Source organism: Miniopterus schreibersii (genome assembly GCF_964146895.1).
Source record: "Miniopterus schreibersii genome assembly, chromosome: 19".
In the NCBI taxonomy this organism is placed as follows: domain Eukaryota; kingdom Metazoa; phylum Chordata; class Mammalia; order Chiroptera; family Miniopteridae; genus Miniopterus; species Miniopterus schreibersii.
This window is the reverse complement of record NC_138119.1, coordinates 20,097,742-20,116,911: the sequence shown is the minus strand read 5'-3', so window position 1 is coordinate 20,116,911 and position 19,170 is coordinate 20,097,742. Positions and strand designations below refer to the sequence as shown.

General features: G+C 35.8%; 1 protein-coding gene across 3 annotated transcripts in view; it reads right to left on the bottom strand.

Annotated features, from left to right (window-relative positions):
• Positions 1-19,170, bottom strand: part of CEP350 (centrosomal protein 350) — a 99,213-nt gene that overhangs the window by 43,063 nt on the left and 36,980 nt on the right. For all 3 annotated transcript variants that reach the window (XM_081120646.1, XM_081120647.1, XM_081120648.1), the window contains exons 13-25: positions 18,614-18,764; positions 16,999-17,168; positions 12,106-12,292; positions 10,524-10,744; positions 9,581-9,744; positions 9,198-9,308; positions 8,582-8,722; positions 7,341-7,477; positions 6,410-6,529; positions 5,282-5,451; positions 1,356-1,552; positions 637-821; positions 82-169 (exon numbers count right to left, since the gene is read on the bottom strand). In XM_081120646.1, coding sequence (XP_080976772.1) covers positions 82-169; positions 637-821; positions 1,356-1,552; positions 5,282-5,451; positions 6,410-6,529; positions 7,341-7,477; positions 8,582-8,722; positions 9,198-9,308; positions 9,581-9,744; positions 10,524-10,744; positions 12,106-12,292; positions 16,999-17,168; positions 18,614-18,764 — 2,042 coding nt within the window. The remainder of the gene's footprint in view (positions 1-81; positions 170-636; positions 822-1,355; positions 1,553-5,281; positions 5,452-6,409; positions 6,530-7,340; positions 7,478-8,581; positions 8,723-9,197; positions 9,309-9,580; positions 9,745-10,523; positions 10,745-12,105; positions 12,293-16,998; positions 17,169-18,613; positions 18,765-19,170) is intronic.

The following is a 19,170-nucleotide window of genomic DNA, read 5'->3' as shown; positions in this document are numbered from 1 at the left end:
AGAGATTAGGCAAAATAGTAGATTCCACACCTAACTTGCCTTATGATAAGTTCTCTTAAAGGAGTCTTTTTCCTAACATACCTTTTCTTGCTGCAACCTTAAGAGCAAACCACGCTGTTTCTTCCGAAGTGGGGGCATTTTATCATCTTCTCCTTTATCTCGTAGATGTCTGCAAATATTTCCCATCAAGACAACGATTAAATTAAATTTCTATTCTAATGTCAGTAATTTCAACCACTAAAGTCTCTAAACCAATTAAACATTTTCAAATGGGGAAAACAGTTGCTGCATGCAGCAATTCCTATCCCAACAATTATTTTGTTGCATATGTAATATATGCAAATCCTAGACTGCATCCTGTAAAGAGAAAACAGCTTTGAGATATTTACAATATAAGGGAATTAAGCATAAAATAACGACGTAAGAGTCAGTTAAGTGATAAAAGAAATACAAAGAAAATGGTTCATGAGTAGAAGGTCTTAAAAGCAACATGATTCAAGGATGGCAGCCATATTTCTAGCTTGTGAAACTGGATGAGCAAATCAAATTAAACATGAAACAATAACATCTTAAAGCATTTGCTTTTAATGAAAGGAGAAATTAAACAGTGAAAACTTTGTTCACTGAAAGAATTACTTTTTCTGATGCTCTAGCCAGGCTAATTCAGCCTTAGTTTTCTCCTTCAAGGCTTTTTCACGGAGACGCAGGAGTGAAGATTGGTGAGCTGCCCTCATTTCCTCTTCTTTCATATACTGTCGAACCATCTCCATAGTAAACTTAGAAAAGCTATCTTGTCCTCCTGAGAATGGCATGCTCAGCTCCTAATACAGAGAGTTTACTTTGAGTTTATCATCATCTAAACCTTTTGGAATGTAACTAATTCATTAAAAGAGGTATGAAGAAGAAAAAAGAGGTATGCACTTATAAAATATTATATAAAAATAAATTTAAAATGTTGCCAACCATATAGAAAACATTATTCAAAAAAGTTGAGAGAGTAATGCTCATCTTAAAACAGGGTAAGAATTTGTCCCTGTTATCCAAAAGGCTTACAATTTATTAAGAATAAATATAAATTTTTAAATAAAGTTTTTTAAGAGTGAAACAAGTAAAAAAGCTAAAGGGATAACTTTGGCTCAAATACTCAAAGGCCTTAAGGAATAATTTTGTATTCTACTTTGTGAGGGAGGCAAAGCAAGATTTTTATCGCAGAAGTATACCATAAAATGAGTATCTTAGGAAAATCATTTTGGTAGCTGACAATTGAGTACAAGTACAAAATGTAGCCTCACAACTTTCAGAGAACACATTCACAAGTACTTATGAAGTATCTCTATAGGTAACCTGAAATGCACCTTGGCAGAAGACAGTGTAGTCTTTTCTGGGGAAGTTTCTTCATCAGAGTCATCGTGATGGCCTCTTTTCTTTTCCATGTTAAATCTGCGATGACTCTCAGAAGGTAGTAAAGATCGAAATGATTTTTCTTCTATTTCATCTTCTGTCATGGATTCATCAAATTTCAGGGAATATTCTGTTGCAATAGAAGCTGAATCTAAAAGAATATGGAGGAGTAGATTTTATCATTAACAATTTTCAGTAGGTATTCACTTAGTAATGCTTGCTGCCTCTTTATGGGACAATATAACAAACTCGTATACTAATCACTAGCAGTAAGCATGAAAGAAAATTCACTTACCTTACAAACTCTAAAATATCTAAAAATATTAGTACAAGAAATATGGTAAAAGTGTAATGTACTTCATATACAAAGAGCTCTTATCAATCACTTAGAAAACTAATACCCCTATAGAAAAATGAGAAATGGTCAGACTGCCCCCCCTCCAACACACACACATTCTGGCTGATGTGTATGTGTTTAGTTTGCATCTGTTTAAAGTTTATTCTTTGTGGATGTACAATACTAGGGTTTTGACAAATGCATAGCATCAGATACTACATACAACCATAAAGAACATACAATACCTTACACAACAGTTCACTAAAAGTTCTCCCATGCATCCACTTTGTAGTCGATCATTATTCTTCCACCTAACACCTAGGAACCATTAATCTGTTTTCCATCCCTATAGTTTTGCCTTTTCCAGAATTTCATATAAATGGAATCATATAGTAGCCTTTGGGGCTTGCTTCTTTCACTTAGTAAAATTCACTTAAAATGCAACCATGTTATTGCATGAATCAATAGCTTCTTCTCCTTTTAATCACTGACTAGTATTCCACTGTATAGATTTATCAGTTTATCCATTCCCTACATAAAACTTCTCATAGCTTCTTTTTAGCAATTAATAACAGTGCTATGAACATTAGTGATAGGTTTTTGGGTAGACATACATTTTTAAATTATTTGGGTAAATACCTAGCCATGTGATTGCTGGGTCCTTAGAAAATACTGTGAAAATGTCTCCGAAGTAGCATTTTGCACTCTCATCAGCAATAAATGCAAGTAGCCTCCAGTTGCTCTGCATCCTTGCCACCAATTTGATTGTTAGTTTTTTGGATTTTAGCCATTCTAACAGGCATGTTGTAGTATCTTACTGTGATTTAATTTTCATTTTTCTAATGACAAATGATACTGAATATCTGTCCTATGTCTATTTGCCATTTGTATATTTTCCCCAATGAAGTGACTATTCATGGCTTTTGCACATTTTTTAATTGGGTAGTTATCTTCTTGTTGCTGAATTTTAAGAGTCCTTTAAGGTAGGAATTTTGGCCCGGCCGGGAGTGGCTCAGCGGTTGAGCGTCGACCTGGGATCCAGGTGATCGGGGTTCAAGTCTGGTCAGGGCACATGCCCAGGTTGCGGGCTCGATCAATGACTCTCTCATCATTGATGTTTCTATCTCTCTCTCTCCCTCTCCTTTCCTCTCTCTGAAATCAATAAAGATATATTTTTAAAAAAAAAAAGTAGGAATTTTGAGGAGACAATTCAGTCCCTAACATTCCACCTTCTGGCTCCCCAAAATTCACTCCTTGCTTGCAAAATACATTCACCCCATACCAAGAACCCCAAATATCATCTAATTAGGTATGGGTGAGACTCAAGGTATCACTCATCCTGAGGCAAAATTCCCTTCTAGGTATGAACCTGTGAAACAAGACAAGTTACGTGTTTCCAAAATACAATGGTGGGACAAACACAGAACAGACAATCCTATTCCAAAAGAGAAAAATCAGAAAGAAAGGGCCTCTAGCAAGTCCAAAACCTAGCAAGACAAATTCCATTCGATTTTAAAGCTCAAGAATAATCCTCTTTGGCTCGATGCTCTGCCCTTCAAGCCCACAGAGGTGGCAGTCATGCTTTCCAGGCCCACCAGGGTGGCCTTGCCCGCTCACCCAAGTGGCAGCTGCACCCCCTTGACCATTGGCATCAGATTTGCTTCTGAGGCCCTGGGCAGGGGCAGCCTGGACAATTGAAACCAAGAAGGTGGCCGCACCCTATGAAACCAATGAGTGGACAGCCTTGTCACCTGGGCCTGTGCACTCTGAGCCTGTGGTGGCAGCAGCTACCCTGCTGATATGTGAATCACCCTCAGGATATTTCTTCTCTTCTCTTGAAGAATAAGGCATGTTCACAGCTGGGTAGCTCTCCTGTCTTATCCTGAAGAACCCCAGAAGTCTGAAAGTCTTTCTAAATTTCATCCCTTCACTTGCCCTTCAATCCAAATTAGCAGTGTCTCAGCTGGTATATTCCTAGTTTCTGCTGAGATGGCTGATTAAATCCATGGGTAATCTCTTTACGGAGTGACTGTCAATAACACATTTTCTCATTTTTTACAATATGGATAGGCCGAGAGTTTTCCAAATCTTCAAGTTCTGGTTCCTTTTTGCTTAACAATTCCTTCAATTTATCCCTCCTCTCACATTTTACTCTAAGCAATAAGGAGAAACCAGGCCATGACTTCAACATTTGGCTTAGAAATTTCCTAAGCTAAATATCAAGTTCATCACTTTTAACTTCCATTTTCCACAAAACCCTAGAACACAGTTCAGCCAAGTTCTTTGCCACTTTATAACAAGGACTATCTTTCCTCCAGCTTCCAATATGTTCCTTATTTCCATCTTTATCTGACTTTATAAGAATCACCTTTAACGTCCATATTCCTACCAACAGGTCTGCAAGGCAGTGTAGGCTTTTTCTAGCATGCACCTGAAAACTTCTAGCCTCTACTCATTAGTCAGTTCTAACGCCATATCCACATTTTTAGTATTTGTTATGGAAGCACCCCACTACTAGGTACCAAGATCTGTATAAAGCAGCTAGGGCTGCCATAACTACAGACTGTTATATCTACGTATTATTTTCATTATAAAATGTACAAAAAATATTTTTAAAGAATGAGAAAAATTAAATATTTTCTTCTTGGACTCCAAAGACTATCTTGCCCACCCTGTTTTGAAGACTACAAGTTCTACACTATCAATCAAAAACATTAGTTAAGAGCCAGTTATTTAAAAAATAAATTCTAAAATAGAGACTGCTAATATTCTGACTTAATGTATCTTAAAGGTATCATTTGTTGTCAGATTCTGGTTTTTTTTGTTATGTTACTTACCGACCATGATTTGACAGGAATACAGCTTTTGTTTATGACTTAGAAAGAGTTGAGTAATGAATTTTAATACACTTACTGTATCTGGTGTTGTCATTATTTATAAGAAATTATATCCTTCTTATGTTATTTAACATGTAAAGTTCTAATAATGTATTCTTTGTTGTTTTTTTTAATATATCTTTATTGATTTCAGAGAGAGGAAGGGAGAGGGAGAAAGAGAGACAGAAACATCAATGATGAGAGAGTCATTGATCTGCTGCAGCCCACAGCCAGGGCATGTGCCCTGACCGGGAATCGAACCCTGATCGCCTGGATCCTAGGCTGATGCTCAACCGCTGAGCCACGCCAGGCTGGGCTAATAATGTATTCTTTTTATGCTTATGTTACATATATATCTATAATAGTATAAAAGTAGTTTTTTTCAGTGTTGAGTATATATTTTTCATTCACATGAACATCTCCTAGATTTAGTTTTGCCTCCCCTTAGGATCATGACACGTAATCATACAACATGTTAGTGAGGATTACTGGCATAGTGTATGGCCTTAAAACAGTTTCACCTGGATACATTTAATATCAGGCATATAACCTTGTCTTCATTATCACCGTGTTCTAATTATATTAACTAGCTCAGTCACAAATATCTCAAAGGGTTCTGGAAGCCTCCCCAAACAAATAATTGTACACATATGTGCAAAGAAGTTACCTTTCTCATCGGGAAGAGATGGTACACTGTCACTTCGAAGAGAATCATCTGCAGCAGTCTGAACCTGTTCATCAATAGAACTCTCCATCTTTCCACTATGAAGTTTCTTCTCATTTTCCTTAGAAGACGGAACTGAAGGACTTTCTTGACGGCTGCTACCACTACTGCTTCTATTTATAAATATTATAGAAACAAAAAAAAAAAAAAGACGACAAAATAAGGATAACTTCAAAGTAAACTTATTTGGCTAAGGGAATAGGGCTTATGATCAAGATACAAAATGATAAAAGATGTAATATAAAACATAAAAATAAGCAGACATAAGTCTGAGAAGGAACTTTTAGAAAAGATGACTAGGCGAGAGGAAGGATTCTTTTTTTTTTTTAATATATCTTTATTGATTTCAGAGAGAGGAAAGGAGAGGGAGAGAGAGAGATAGAAACATCAATGATGAGAGAGTCATTGACCGAGCCCACAACCCGGGCATGTACCCTGACCGGGAATCGAACCCTGATCGCCTGGATCCCAGGTTGACGCTCAACCGCTGAGCCACACCCGGCGGGGCAGGATTCTTGTTTAAATAGTCATAATGGGCAACCACTATTCTGAAGCTATCACACCCATAAGTCCTTTCATTTTAAAACAAAGCTGCTGGGAAAAGGGGCTTCCACCTGGTATTTCCACTTCCTTATTTTTCATCAACATCACGATTTACCAGTCTGCTTCAACCCCAATTAGTCTACTGGAACTATTCTTATAAACGCCACCTAAACTCTAATGGCCAAATCCAATAAAGTATCTGCAACATTAGATGGTGTTGACACCCTATCGCCTTCTTTAAAAGTTCTACTTAGTAAAGCAAACGTAAGTAAAATGTTAACATTAAGGTAATCCAGATGAAAGATTAAGTATAAAAACCAAACTTATACAGTGCTTATATAATATAGGTTCTCAAGGAATGGCAGCTATATTGTTACATGAAACAACTGTTTTACAAATCAGCTAATTAAATGGGGAAGCCAAACTTTGAAGGGAAGACACTATTTCATTTAAAGAAATGATATTAAGGAGTCAAAAAAAGCAAAGTCTCAGCCACTTATCAGCTTAACTACAGCAAACTTTTTTCACCTTCTATCGTGATTCTTGTATCTTGAAGACTCAGAATAACTATCATATGAAGAATACTTCTGGTGCTTTAAGTCAGGAGTCCCTTCTTTATTGTGAGAGAGTGAAACAGACTGATTTCTCCTACAAAGAAAAAACTGATTCAACATTAAAAGTCTCTAATAACTGTAAGATTTTAAATACTGCTCAACAGTATGAGATAAAATCTTGAATGAACAGGGATTATGAAATAACTTACACAGTATTTGAAGGCATTCATTCATAGAAAGGGTGTATAATACATTAAAGAGTGTCTTCTGCTTGCTTATGAGAAACAAGCACAAATCACCCCAAGTATCAATGAATATGAATAGACTTAAAACCTATGAATTACAGATAGTCAAAATGTGATGTAAAAGAAGACACACACAAAACATGATCACATTACCCAGCCCCACCTAAAACACTCTCTAATAACTTTTCACTAGAATAAACAATATCCTTAAGGTCTGCGAGGCCCTACCATGATCTGATCCCTGCATCATCTCCCACCATTCTCCTCTGCTCTCTGCTTCCAGTCCCATTGGTCTTCCTTCCTTTTCTCTTCCTACCTTTACATGTGTTAATCTGTCTATTCCTTACTTCCTTTACATCACCAACTCCTTTTCATCCACTGTATCTCACCATAAGCTTTACTTCCTCAGGAAAACTTTCTCTGACCTCCTACTAACCACAGGATATTCAAATTCCTTTGTTATATATCTCAGAGACAACGCTTCTTTCTTTCGTAACACTTACCTCAGTTTACAGTGCTCATTCTCTTAAGTGGCTGTTTGATTAATGTTCAACCTTTCCCTTTAGACTGTATACCCGAAACTATATTCCCAGCACCCACAATAGTGCCTGGAAGACAGTAGATACTCATTATATATTTGCTGAATGACTGAATATTAACCTGTCTGTTTCAGCTCTGGTCCTCAGTTGTTTCACGAAGTCTGGAGCATGTTGCCGCTGGTGGTCATACAGTGTTGCTAGGGGAGCTCCTGAAGCAGTAATGGCATCTGAGATATGAGTTCGAGTCAACTCTGCCATCTAAATATGAACACACAAGGCAAAAATAGATGAAGAACTAAGAGGGAGTGGAGTGTCTTGGAAACATCACTGGATTGAGAGCAAGCAAATTTTGTAGTAATAGGTGAATATTGTGGGCAAGTCACTTAGACTTTTTAAGTTTCAAGAGCTTCCTTATAAAAATAAAGGGATGTATACAATATGACTTCTAAGGTTTCACCCAGCTATAATAATCTACAAATTAGACAGAAAACCTTTAAGTCATATAATGAGCCATAGTAAATCAAAAATTAAATCTTCTTTCAAGAATCAATTCAATTACTATTTCCTGAGTCTTTTCTTAGCAACAACATGAAATACATTTTCCCTACGCTTAGCCACTAGTGCCACTGCTGCGTGTGTCATTCATTTCGTATTTTTTTAATCACTGCCTTGATGACTTGAAGTGTTTTTGAAATCTTTGTTAATGTTGTCTAAAATTTCCCTGAGAAAAGAGATGCTACTTTATACTTATTTGCACAATCTCACAGTATCCAATATATAGTAGGTTCATGGCTTTTTAATAAAAATAATTTCACAAGCAATCCTAAATGGTAATTGCTAAAATAATCTGAAACTGTATCTATTGATTATGATATCCTATATAAAGACAGCAGCAAAACTATTTCTAGCTTTATCCTTGGCACAGTAAAAGACACTAGCAACATGGGTAAAAATGAAACATCTTCATACAAAGCAGATCAGTGGCTCCCTGGGACCAAGGTTGGGGACCAACTGCAAAGAAGCATGAGGGAACTTTTTAGAGTGTTGAAAATACTGATTATAGTGGTGTTGATAGGGATGGAGAGATAAGATATAGCACTATACAGACACAGGTAATCTCTAAACTTGCCAACAGTCATCAAAGTGTATACTTAAAATGGATGCATGTTATTATTTACAAATTACTCATCAATAAAATCAATATTTTTTTAAAAAGCTTACTCAAGGGCAGAAATTTAGAGTGCTTCATCTTTTTTTTCTGCCTTTATACATTCAAATATACAAGACACTGCAATGAAAGGCCAAAGTTACTCTGATTGACTAAAAAGAACTAAAAAGAAAAAGGTTCTCAGTGGCTCTCACCTCGCAGATTTGGCGTGCTGCATCTGTGGTGAGGCGAGCAGTCTCTGTTTGCTGAGCAGCTATTTTACAAGTTGCCTCCTGCAGGACTTCAGTTACATCCCGTTGTGATTTAACCACCTGTTGTAATGATTCTGCATGGACCTGTAAATGAAAGAGCATAAAAAGGGAACTTCTGTCATGTCACAGAATTTATAAATTTGCTTCATGGATCAAAGCCTTACCAAACAAACAAACAAACAAACAAAAACCATTTCACAAGCAATCCTAAATGGTAACTACTAAAATAATCTGAAACTATATCTATTGATTATGGGTTTAAAATCTGAAGCATTAAAATCACTTCTGGAGTTTAAGTCTTAACTCCACTGTACAGGAGTTGATGTAACTGTAGACAAGTAACTACCGTGTACCTCAGCTTCCACTAATTAAACTGGGGTTAAATCCTGACTACTTAATTTCACAGGGTTGCTACCAGAATCAAATGACATGAAATTGACCCATATGACATATTTTACATATTTTCTTTTTTACTCTTATATAATTAAAAAAATACTAAAATGATTTCAAAGATATAAACTTAGGTTTAATAACTAGTACTTGCTGCAACAGAAGTTACCTGAGCTGCTTTGTTTCGGGTTTCTTCTAACTGTCTCTGACACTCCAGAGCCTCTTGTTCAGCCTTCAATTTCAAAAGGGCCAAGTCTCTTTCATGGCGTTGCTGCTGTGCCTTCAAGATAAAGAAGTAATCAACTATTAATTCTAAGAGACTAAACTATTACAATAGTGACTACCTTAAACACAATGCTATTTTCTTAATACAAATGTTTTGAAGCATAATGGGAAAAGAGCAAATAGAATAGACATCAATCATTTATCATTAATCAAAATATTTAGTGACTACCTACTATGTTTTTAAACTCACCATTAAGACTATTTTGAATAGCAAAGAAAAGAGAAAAAAACAACACAGAAAGCTAAAGAAGAAAACGCCACAAATACCTTTATGATCTGAGCCAGAGAAACGCTCTCTTGCTGAGCAAGTGAAATGCCTCTAACTCTTTCTACATCCGATAGTTGGCGCACAGACTCCTCAATGGCACTCAAGTAACTCAGTTCAGCTGCCATACGATGCTGGAGGCCAGCAGGAGAAAAGCGTTTAGAACCTGAAGGGCATAACGATTGTCAAATGTGAAAGTTCACATGAAATCAAATTACATCTCAGATTTCTAAAATTTATTTCTCATTTTAAGAGCCAAAGACAAAGACAGTGACTTATGAGTACAGTGTATTTTAATAGTTATTTCTTGTGTGTGTGTGTGTGTGTGTGTGTGTGTGTGGCCGGGGGGTGGGGGTAGGGGGGTGAGGGGTGTATGCACATGCATGGGTGTGTACATACATATATACCTATAAACACTTAGGAGTACATACATGGCATACATTTTTCAATGTTTTTGCTAATGCTGGCAAGATGGAAAAAAATCATCACTATTGAATCTCTTATGCTTCTTAATATTTATTTTCCTGTAGTTTCTGTTTAAAACTTCAAAAAGTAATCACATCTATTTGAAAAAATATTTCCCTGTAATTCAACGGAAAGAAATTTTCCAAAAAAGTAACCTTATTTTTATTTTATTTATTTATTTATTTATTTATTTATTTATGCGCATTTATAGCGGTCTTTCCTTATTAATTCCCTCATGACTTTGGTGGAAGTCTCCAATTATTATTTTTAAAATAATTTTTTTTCTTTTTTCAAATTTTATTTTTGTTTAAAATATTACAGATGTCCCTTTTTCTCCCCAATGACCCACTCCACCCCATCCCTTGCCCCTCCCCAGTCCCTCTCCTCACCACTGTCTGTGTCCTTGGGTTGGGCATATCTGCATATAAATTCTTTGGGGTAACCTTATTTTTAAAATTACAACTGCATGAGTCAACTTGCCTGGTGTTGAAGTCATCTCTGTAGTTGCTCTGCTGGAAGCCATGTTCATATCAGAAAAAGCTGCATTAGGCTTGAATCCTGCCATAGTTGCAGGCATTATAACTGAGGACTTAGATCTTTCTAATGAACTTCCTGGAAGGTCAAACTGCAACAGTTTATGGGAACTTGGAGATAGGGGAGAAGTTGGAGTCTTCTGAGATCTTCCCTTGTCTGATGAGACACTAGAAGATTTGTTTCAAAAAAATATTAGAGAAGGGAACCAGTTAAACAATTCATAAGAACAGCATGCATTACTTTCTTTATTAACATCAGCTTTTAAAAACTGTGATTCAGGCATTTATTGATTCAATATAGTCTGTATGCTGAATGAACTACTCTGAGCACTCCTCTTGTGACATTTATAGTGATGAACAAGCTACGGACAAACCCTGCCCAAAATAAGATGGAAAAGGAGTCTCTGGATTAAATTATCACTTAACTCTTTCCTCTACAATGTAAATACACCATGAATCATTATGGTAGTGTATGAGGCAAAAATCCTCTATTATATAGCAATAAAATTACAGCCACTTATAAAAGGTAAGATCAAGTCTTTTTTATTTTTTAAACCTTGAGGAATTTTAAATTTTATTTTTTTTAAATCCTCACTTGAGGATATTTTTTCTGTTGCTCTTTCAGAGAGAGTGGACGGGGGAGAGAGAGAGAGAAGCATCGATGTGAGAGAGACACATCCATTGGTTGCCTCCCGCACGTGCCCTGACTAGGGCCGGGGATCGAGCTTGCAACCAAGGTATGTGCCCTTGGCTGGAATCAAACCTGAGACCCACCCTTCAGTCTGCAGGCTGACGCTCTAACCACTGAGCCAAACTAGTCAGGGCAAGATCAAGTCTTATAAAAAATGTCTTAATATATGTCTCTAAAAGAGAAAAAAAATATCGTTTTGTATTAAAAATTAAGAAATGACAAAAACTACTCTTTTGTTATTCCTTTTAACCCAAAAGAAAAACACACACACACACACCAAAGTATGCAACTCCATAATCAATATAAAAATGAGATTTCAAAATCTGCATGAGCCATCTAATAAGTTGGGCAGGAGAGAAAAGTTCAGAGGGAGAAATAATGAGACCAAAAGAATGCTAACTAGTTGTGTTGAAAGAGTAAAAGAATACAGTTGAAAAGCCAAAGGTACGGGGCAAAGAAAATGAGATAGTTTGTGGCAGCTTAGTGAAAACACTTCAGATAAAGCTAAGTTCATAGAGATGATCTGTGAGCCACCCAAGTACCCCAAGGAAAGTAGTTGCTTGGCCAAAGGGTTGAGCCAAGAAAACAACTGTGGCAATAACATTTAGAATAGAAGGTGGGTTTGTGCTAGAGGCAGAGAATTCCTGAGAGAAAGGTTGTTAATAGTTTAGATGAGAGATGGCCATACTCTAAAGTATATATAAAGACTAGAGCTATGAACAAAACTACAGTATCTATTCATAAAATACAGAAATTCACTAAATGGATTCACTCAACACCAATAATATTATAACTTCAATTAAAATGAGTTACAGTATAAAAATATACATTACTTTACCTCACAGAATGCCCAGAAAGATCCTCCAAAGTGCTATCTGTGTCAAGACTCTGCTCATAACCTTTGACAGGAAGTTTGCTACTGGTCTCAGACTTCTTCCCTTGATGAGAGCCACGTTCTGAACCAGAGTATACTTTTTCCTCATCAGGAAGTGAGCTCTGCACATTCCCAGTGAGTGAATCCAGCCCTGTAAAGTAAATTTCTTATAAAGCTGATTCCCAATAGAAGCAACTGAAAGGTAATTGATGGATACCTAGTTTCAGTAAAATAGTAAGTACAGAACAGAATATTTAAAAATTGACATATTTTTAAAATTTGTTTTTCATATCTTATAAAGTTCACCCTTCTGCTTCCATTTAAGGAAACTGAAGTTTCTTCCATTAACATCCCCTATTTACTATTAAAAAATAGGCCTGGCTGGGCGTGGCTCAGCGGTTGAGCGTTGACCTGGGATCCAGGCGATCAGGGTTCGATTCCCGGTCAGGGCACATGCCCGGCTGTGGGCTTGATCAATGACTCTCTCATCATTGATGTTTCTGTCTCTCTCTCTCCCTCTCCTTTCCTCTCTCTGAAATCAATAAAGATATATTTTTTAAAAAATAAAAATAAAAAATAAATGGTTCTTGCCCAGCCGGGATGGCTCAGTGGTTGAGCATCAACCTAGGATCCAGGAGATCACAGTTCGATTCCTGGTCAGGACACATGCCCAGGTTGCAGGCTCCATCCCCAGTAAGGGGTGTGCAGGAGGCAGCCGATCAATGACTCTCTCTCATCACTGATGTTTCTCTCTCTCTTTCCCTCTCCTTCCTCTCTCTGAAATCAATAAAGATATATTTAAATAAATAAATAAATAAAATCACCAACGGAGTTTTTAAAATAAATAAATGGTTCTTAAATAAAATTATTAAAAAAGACAAGTATATAGAGTACTATTCTATACCTATGAAAAAGTAAATAAAAAGTCTTTCAAGGTTAAAACCCAAAACTGGAGAAAAATCTTATCAACTGCCAACTGAACTACCCAATCCTTTTGAAAAACTCTATGGTAAGAACTATGTAGCCAGATTTATAAAACTGTTGATGTTCACCCAGCCTGGCGTGGCTCAGTGGTTGAGCATCGACCTAGGATCCAGGAGATCACGGTTCAATTTCCGGTCAGGGAACATGCAGGGGTTGTGGGCTTGGTCCCCAGTGGGGAGCATGCAGGAGGCAGCCGATCAATGACGACTCTCTCATTGTTGTTTCTCTCTCTCTCTCCTTTTCTCTTCCTCTCTCTGAAATCAATAAAGATATATTAAAAAACACACAACTGTGGACATTCTCTGACTCAGAATGATCTCACCTATAGGAGTACCTTAAAGAGATTATCAACACCAACAAAAAATAAGTGGTATATACATACAATGAAATATTTGGCCTTAAAAACGAAGGACATTCTAACATGCTATAACCTGGATGAACCTTGAAGACATTATGCTAAGTAAAATAAGCTAGTCACAGAAAGACAAATACCCTATGATTATACACTTATATAAGGTACCTAGAGTAGGCAAATTCATTGAGACACACAGAACAACTGTTATCAGGGGTGGGGGTGGGGTAGAAGAGTAAGAGTAAGAGTTATTATTTAATGGGTGTAGAGCTTCAGTTTGGGATGATGAAACAGTTGTGGAGATGGATAATGGTGATAGCTGGACAATAAGTAAATTTACTTATTCCTACTGAACTGCGTGTGCACTCAATAATGGTTCAATTTCCTAGTCAAATCCAGTCACTTTAATCTACTAACTACTTTCAACTTCACCGGGAAGGAGCTTTTTGCACAGAGCATGCAGACACTCTTTTTCACCACCAGATGGAGTATACACAACAAAACTTACACTGGTTTTAGAATGTGGGGATAAGGAAGAAACTAAGTTTAAGATGATGCTGTGCAAAGTAAAACATACAGAGGTTTTTTAAGCCATTGTTAGAGGGGATTGAGAATCTGAAAGCCACAAAATACTAACTATACTACATATCATGTTTTATATTATAAATTTTAAAAACCTACAATGAATCATATTGCTTACGCTCCTATTCAATATATCATGATATTTTAAGTTGTACAGTATATTATAGTAAAAGATTTGGGAGTCAGAAGTCAGAATTCAGGCTTTGCCAATAACTAAACTTAAGTGAGACACTAACATAAACAAAGCATATTTTTGCAAAATAAAAGAATTGAGCAAGATCGGCATTTCACAAAATGTGTTTAGCTGACTTCTAATGTCATAACATGCTGGTTGAAGAATTGATTCTGTGGTCAAATAAATTTGGATAATACTTCATACTACATAGCCTCACTCTCTTCCTAAAATAAATAATGCATATTAGCATATTAAAAGTGTTGAAGAATTGGTAGGTGAGGGGCCTGTTTCACGCTTAAAAGCATTTCCCCAAATTTACGGAACCATGTAGTTCTTTCATAAGCTTTAGAATAGCTATGAAACAGCCTCTCCCACTGAATTAGTTTTTCACAAGAAAGGATAGACTTTGGGAAATGCTGATAAAATGATGTCTAATGTTCCTACGAATGACTTTTGGGATGCTTCCAATCTGCAAAAGTTATTACTAGGTTAATGATTAAGAAATAATTTTTGCTAGCACTCTCATATTGGAAGTTAAAAGTGACACTAGCTTTCTGAAGGGCTATTTGGCAAAATGTATCCAAATTTTAAACATGGCTTGCTCTCTGTCCCATTATTTAACTTCTAGGATATTCCCTTAAAGGAAAGAACCAGACTAATGCATAAACATGCATTTATAAGGATATTCAATGCAGCAGTGTTTCAGGGGGGGAAGGGGGGGCAGAAAAGAACCTAAATGCCCAGCAACAGGGAACTGGCTAAATTACAATATATTCAAATAATAGAACACTAGGTAGTCACTACAGAGAGAAATCCATATGAACTGACAAAAAGACCTCTGTAACCCACTGAAAGGACAAAATAGCATGTAAAATGTGATCCCATATATTTAACACTTCCTATTTATATAGGCCTACAAATTATCTCAAAGGATTCTTACTAAAAATATCAACATTTTACACTCATTAGGATGTCTATTATTAAAACAAAACAAACAAACAAACAGAAAACAAGTGTTGGCAAAGATGTGGAGAAACTGAAATCCCTGTGCATTACTGGTGAGAATGTAAAATACTACAAGCTGCTATGGAAAACAGTACGGCAGTTCCTCAAAAAATTAAGCATAGAAATACTGATCCAAGAAGTCCACATCTGGGTACATACACAAAAGAATTGAAAGCAGAGACTCAAACAGGTATTTGTACACCAATGTTCATGACAACATTATTCACAATAGCCAAAAGGTGAAAACCACCAAAATGTCCATCAACTAATGAATGGAAAAACAAAATGTGGTATATACATACAACAGAATATTATTCAACCTTAAAAAAAAAAGGACATTCTGGTACATGCTACAACATGGACAAAAATTGAGGGCAATATGCTAAATGAAATAAACCAGACACAAAAGGATAAATATTATACGATGCCACTTACACGAGTAATTTATCTAGAGTAGCCAAGTTCATGAAGACAGAAAGGAGAACAGTGGTTATTGTTTAATGGGTACAGATTTAGCTGGGAAGATGAAAAAGGTCTAGAAATGGATAGTGGTGATGGCTGCACAACAATATGAATGTGTTTAACGGCACTGAGCTGTTCACTTGAAACAGTTAAAATGATAAAGTTTATATTACATATATTTTAACACAATAAAATAAATTTTAAAAAAGTTAACATTGGTTATCTGTAAGCAGAAGGATTACAGGTGATTTTTAATTTTTTAGTATATTTACTGATTTTCTATATTTACTGATTTCTCCTCCCCCTCTTTTATTTTTTTAACTTAATGAACAATTTTTTACATTTAGAAAAAACAATTTTGGAAGAAAATCATTCCCTAAGGACCATCCTGTGAGTTTACGAGGCCTCTGCCTAATTACTGTATCTTCTCACCTCTACAGCAACATAGCCAAGAGCAGAATAGAGGGAACTGAAGGGTATTCTCCTCAATCACTCAAAAATACTTAGTGTGCCCAAAGGGCCAGCTACTGTACTAAGTACACATGCTATCTGTTAATTTCATGGAAGCTTCAAAATTACCATATGAAACATCTATTGCTACCACCTTTATTTTACAGTTAAGAAAATTTGAGTGTTATATATAATACTGCTCGGAGATGTACATGCCATAACGTTTTTTTAAAAAGCAACTGCAAAACAACATGATTTTCTTTCTTTTTAAAATAAAAATGTGTATGTGAGTTTTTTGTTTTGTTTTCACTCTCACCTGAGGATATGCTCCTCATTGACTTTTTTAGAGAGAGAGGAAGGGGGGAGAAAGAGAAACATCAATGTGAGAGAGAAATAACGATCAGTTGCCTCCCGTACACATCCAGACCAGGGATCAAACCTGCAACATAGGTATGTGACCGAACAGGGAATCAAACTTGCAACCTTTTGGTGTATGGGACGATGCTCCAACCAACTGTGCCACTCTGCTGGGGCAGTATGTGTCTTTATGTGTATATTGAAAAAAGAGGCACCAAGTGTAAATAATAGAGGGCTCAATGGGGATTTTTATTTCTTATATGATTGTTTATCTACAATCCTTAATTAAATTTTTTATCACTGCAAATGTATTCCTTTTGTATTAAGCAAAAGATTTATACTGTTATATATCAAAAAGTATTGCTATAATAAAATGAAACTAATTACATTATCATAAAGAAATTCACCTGCTTATGAAAAAAAATAACTTTAGATCACTACCACAGTATCATTGGTAAGAGAAAAAGTCACCATGTAGAATTCCACTTACATTCTATCTTTTCCTTTTTTCCTTTCCTTCCTTTAGAAGTAGATGAACGAGACGATGAAGCCGACTGGGCTCCTGATGAATGCTGGGAGGTAACATCCACAGAGGAAAGATCATAGGCTGACTTCCTGCTAGAATAGTCGTCCTTAATGCCCAAATTGCTACCAACAATACTGTCAAAGAATAATAGTGGTTAAAGAAAGAAATAACAAGTATTAAAATGCAGCTAAAGTATAGATTTTTAAAATCTATTTGATCACAAGGAGAATATAACTATACTCAAAGATGCCTTCCATTTTTCTTTTTCGTTTTCTTACTACCGTAAGCCTGGATTCTTTCCTATGGCTCAATTTATTACTAAGAAAAATATCAGGGAGTTGTTTACTGAAGTGAAGCCAACAAAGATGGACAACTTAGACACAAGAGAAAAAATATTTTTGATACCAGAAACTATGGCTTCAATTTCTATTCAGATTTATAATTTAATATATGATCATTATTTTCCTTCCAATACTCTTATAGGGGACAATAATGTAATATGTTCTACTTCAACCTAGAAATAAAATGCAATAATAGTATTGATTGGTGATATTAAATGTCACAATTAAATCCTTACAAGTTTTGATTTTAAAATTTAATCTTTTCTTTAGAGCTCAAAATTTAAAACTACTAGACCTTTCATGCTACAATTTTAATAATGCTTCTTTTCATTAGTCCAACTAGATATAACTATTTTTAAAAGATGATCCAAAAATTTCATGTGGATTACAATTTATAATTTTGGAAGAAAATTATACTGAATGTAAGTAATTACAGATTACTTTATAAAGTAACAGAATTAGGAAGGAAATTCTCTCTGGCAAAGTCTGATTCACTTGCTATATGCCTTTGTATAAGTAACTTAATCTCAGTGCCTCAGTTCCTGAAGTAGGAATGGTAATACTACTACTAATCATATCAGGCTATAATAAGAATGAGTTAGTACAGGTAAGGGTCCCTCAATCCTCTCAGTGCCTTGCACATTAAGTGCTCAATAAATATTAATATTATAACAGTTTTTCTTCAATGCTTTGCAAAATTTTAGATGTTATCCCAATTATAAAAAAAATTTACCGAGTAATTGGGATCATGAAGTCAAGGATCTCTCTGGTCGTCCTCAATTCTATCATAGAAAACCATTTCTTAATCTTCTTACATTAATATAAAGTGGGCTAGTTCTCCAATATGATCCTCCAGTGGGAACTCACAGATTGATTTAACAACCTATATTCTGCTTACTAAGTGCCAGGCTCTGTTCTAAGTACTTTGTATTTTACTGTATATTCAAACCACTCTATGAGACTGGTACTGTTATTTCCTCCCATTTCACAGACAGGAAACTGAGGCATAGGGAGGTTAAGTAATACACCCAAAGACAAATGACTAATAATCAGGAGAGTCAGGACTTAATCCCAGGTACTCTAAATCCAGAGCCTGTGCTCTTAAAAGCCACTGTGCTACGCAACCTCAAAAAGTATCTTTAAGCAAGCAAAATTTGACTAATATTCAGACTGCTATTCTCATTTGCACATTTTTCTCACTCTTCAGATTTTATTCTACATTGTCAACATATTCTTACCTAGGTTCAAGAGCTGATTTTTTTTCTGTCAAAGTCCCACTCCCTGGAGAGGAGACAAAATCATCTTCATATGAAACACTGCTTAGGGGAGTTGTGCTGGCATTCAAAGGCTGTGATGCTAATGTTCCTCTTTCCAACCTGTCTTCAAACCCTGTCAAAAGTAATCATTGAAATGAGTTTTAAAACAAAAATAAAAATACCACAAGCAAAGCATTCCACAACATGGGGATTAGCAACATCGATTTAGGAATGTTTTAGTTTGTTTTTATCTTTGTATCTAACAATACATTTTCAACTTATTATTAATTTTCAAGCATACATGAAAGTAGAGACTAGCATAATGAAACCAATGTATCCATCACCCAACTTCAACAATTATCAATACATGATCAACCTAGTTTCAGTTAAACTTCCTATTCTCCTCATCTTTCCATTCCCCTTACAGATCATTTTGAACCAAATCCCAGATAACATATCATTTCAACTGTAAATATTTCAGTATAACTATAAAATCTTAATGAAAAATCTAATGGAAGGACTTAAGAACAAACCCAAGT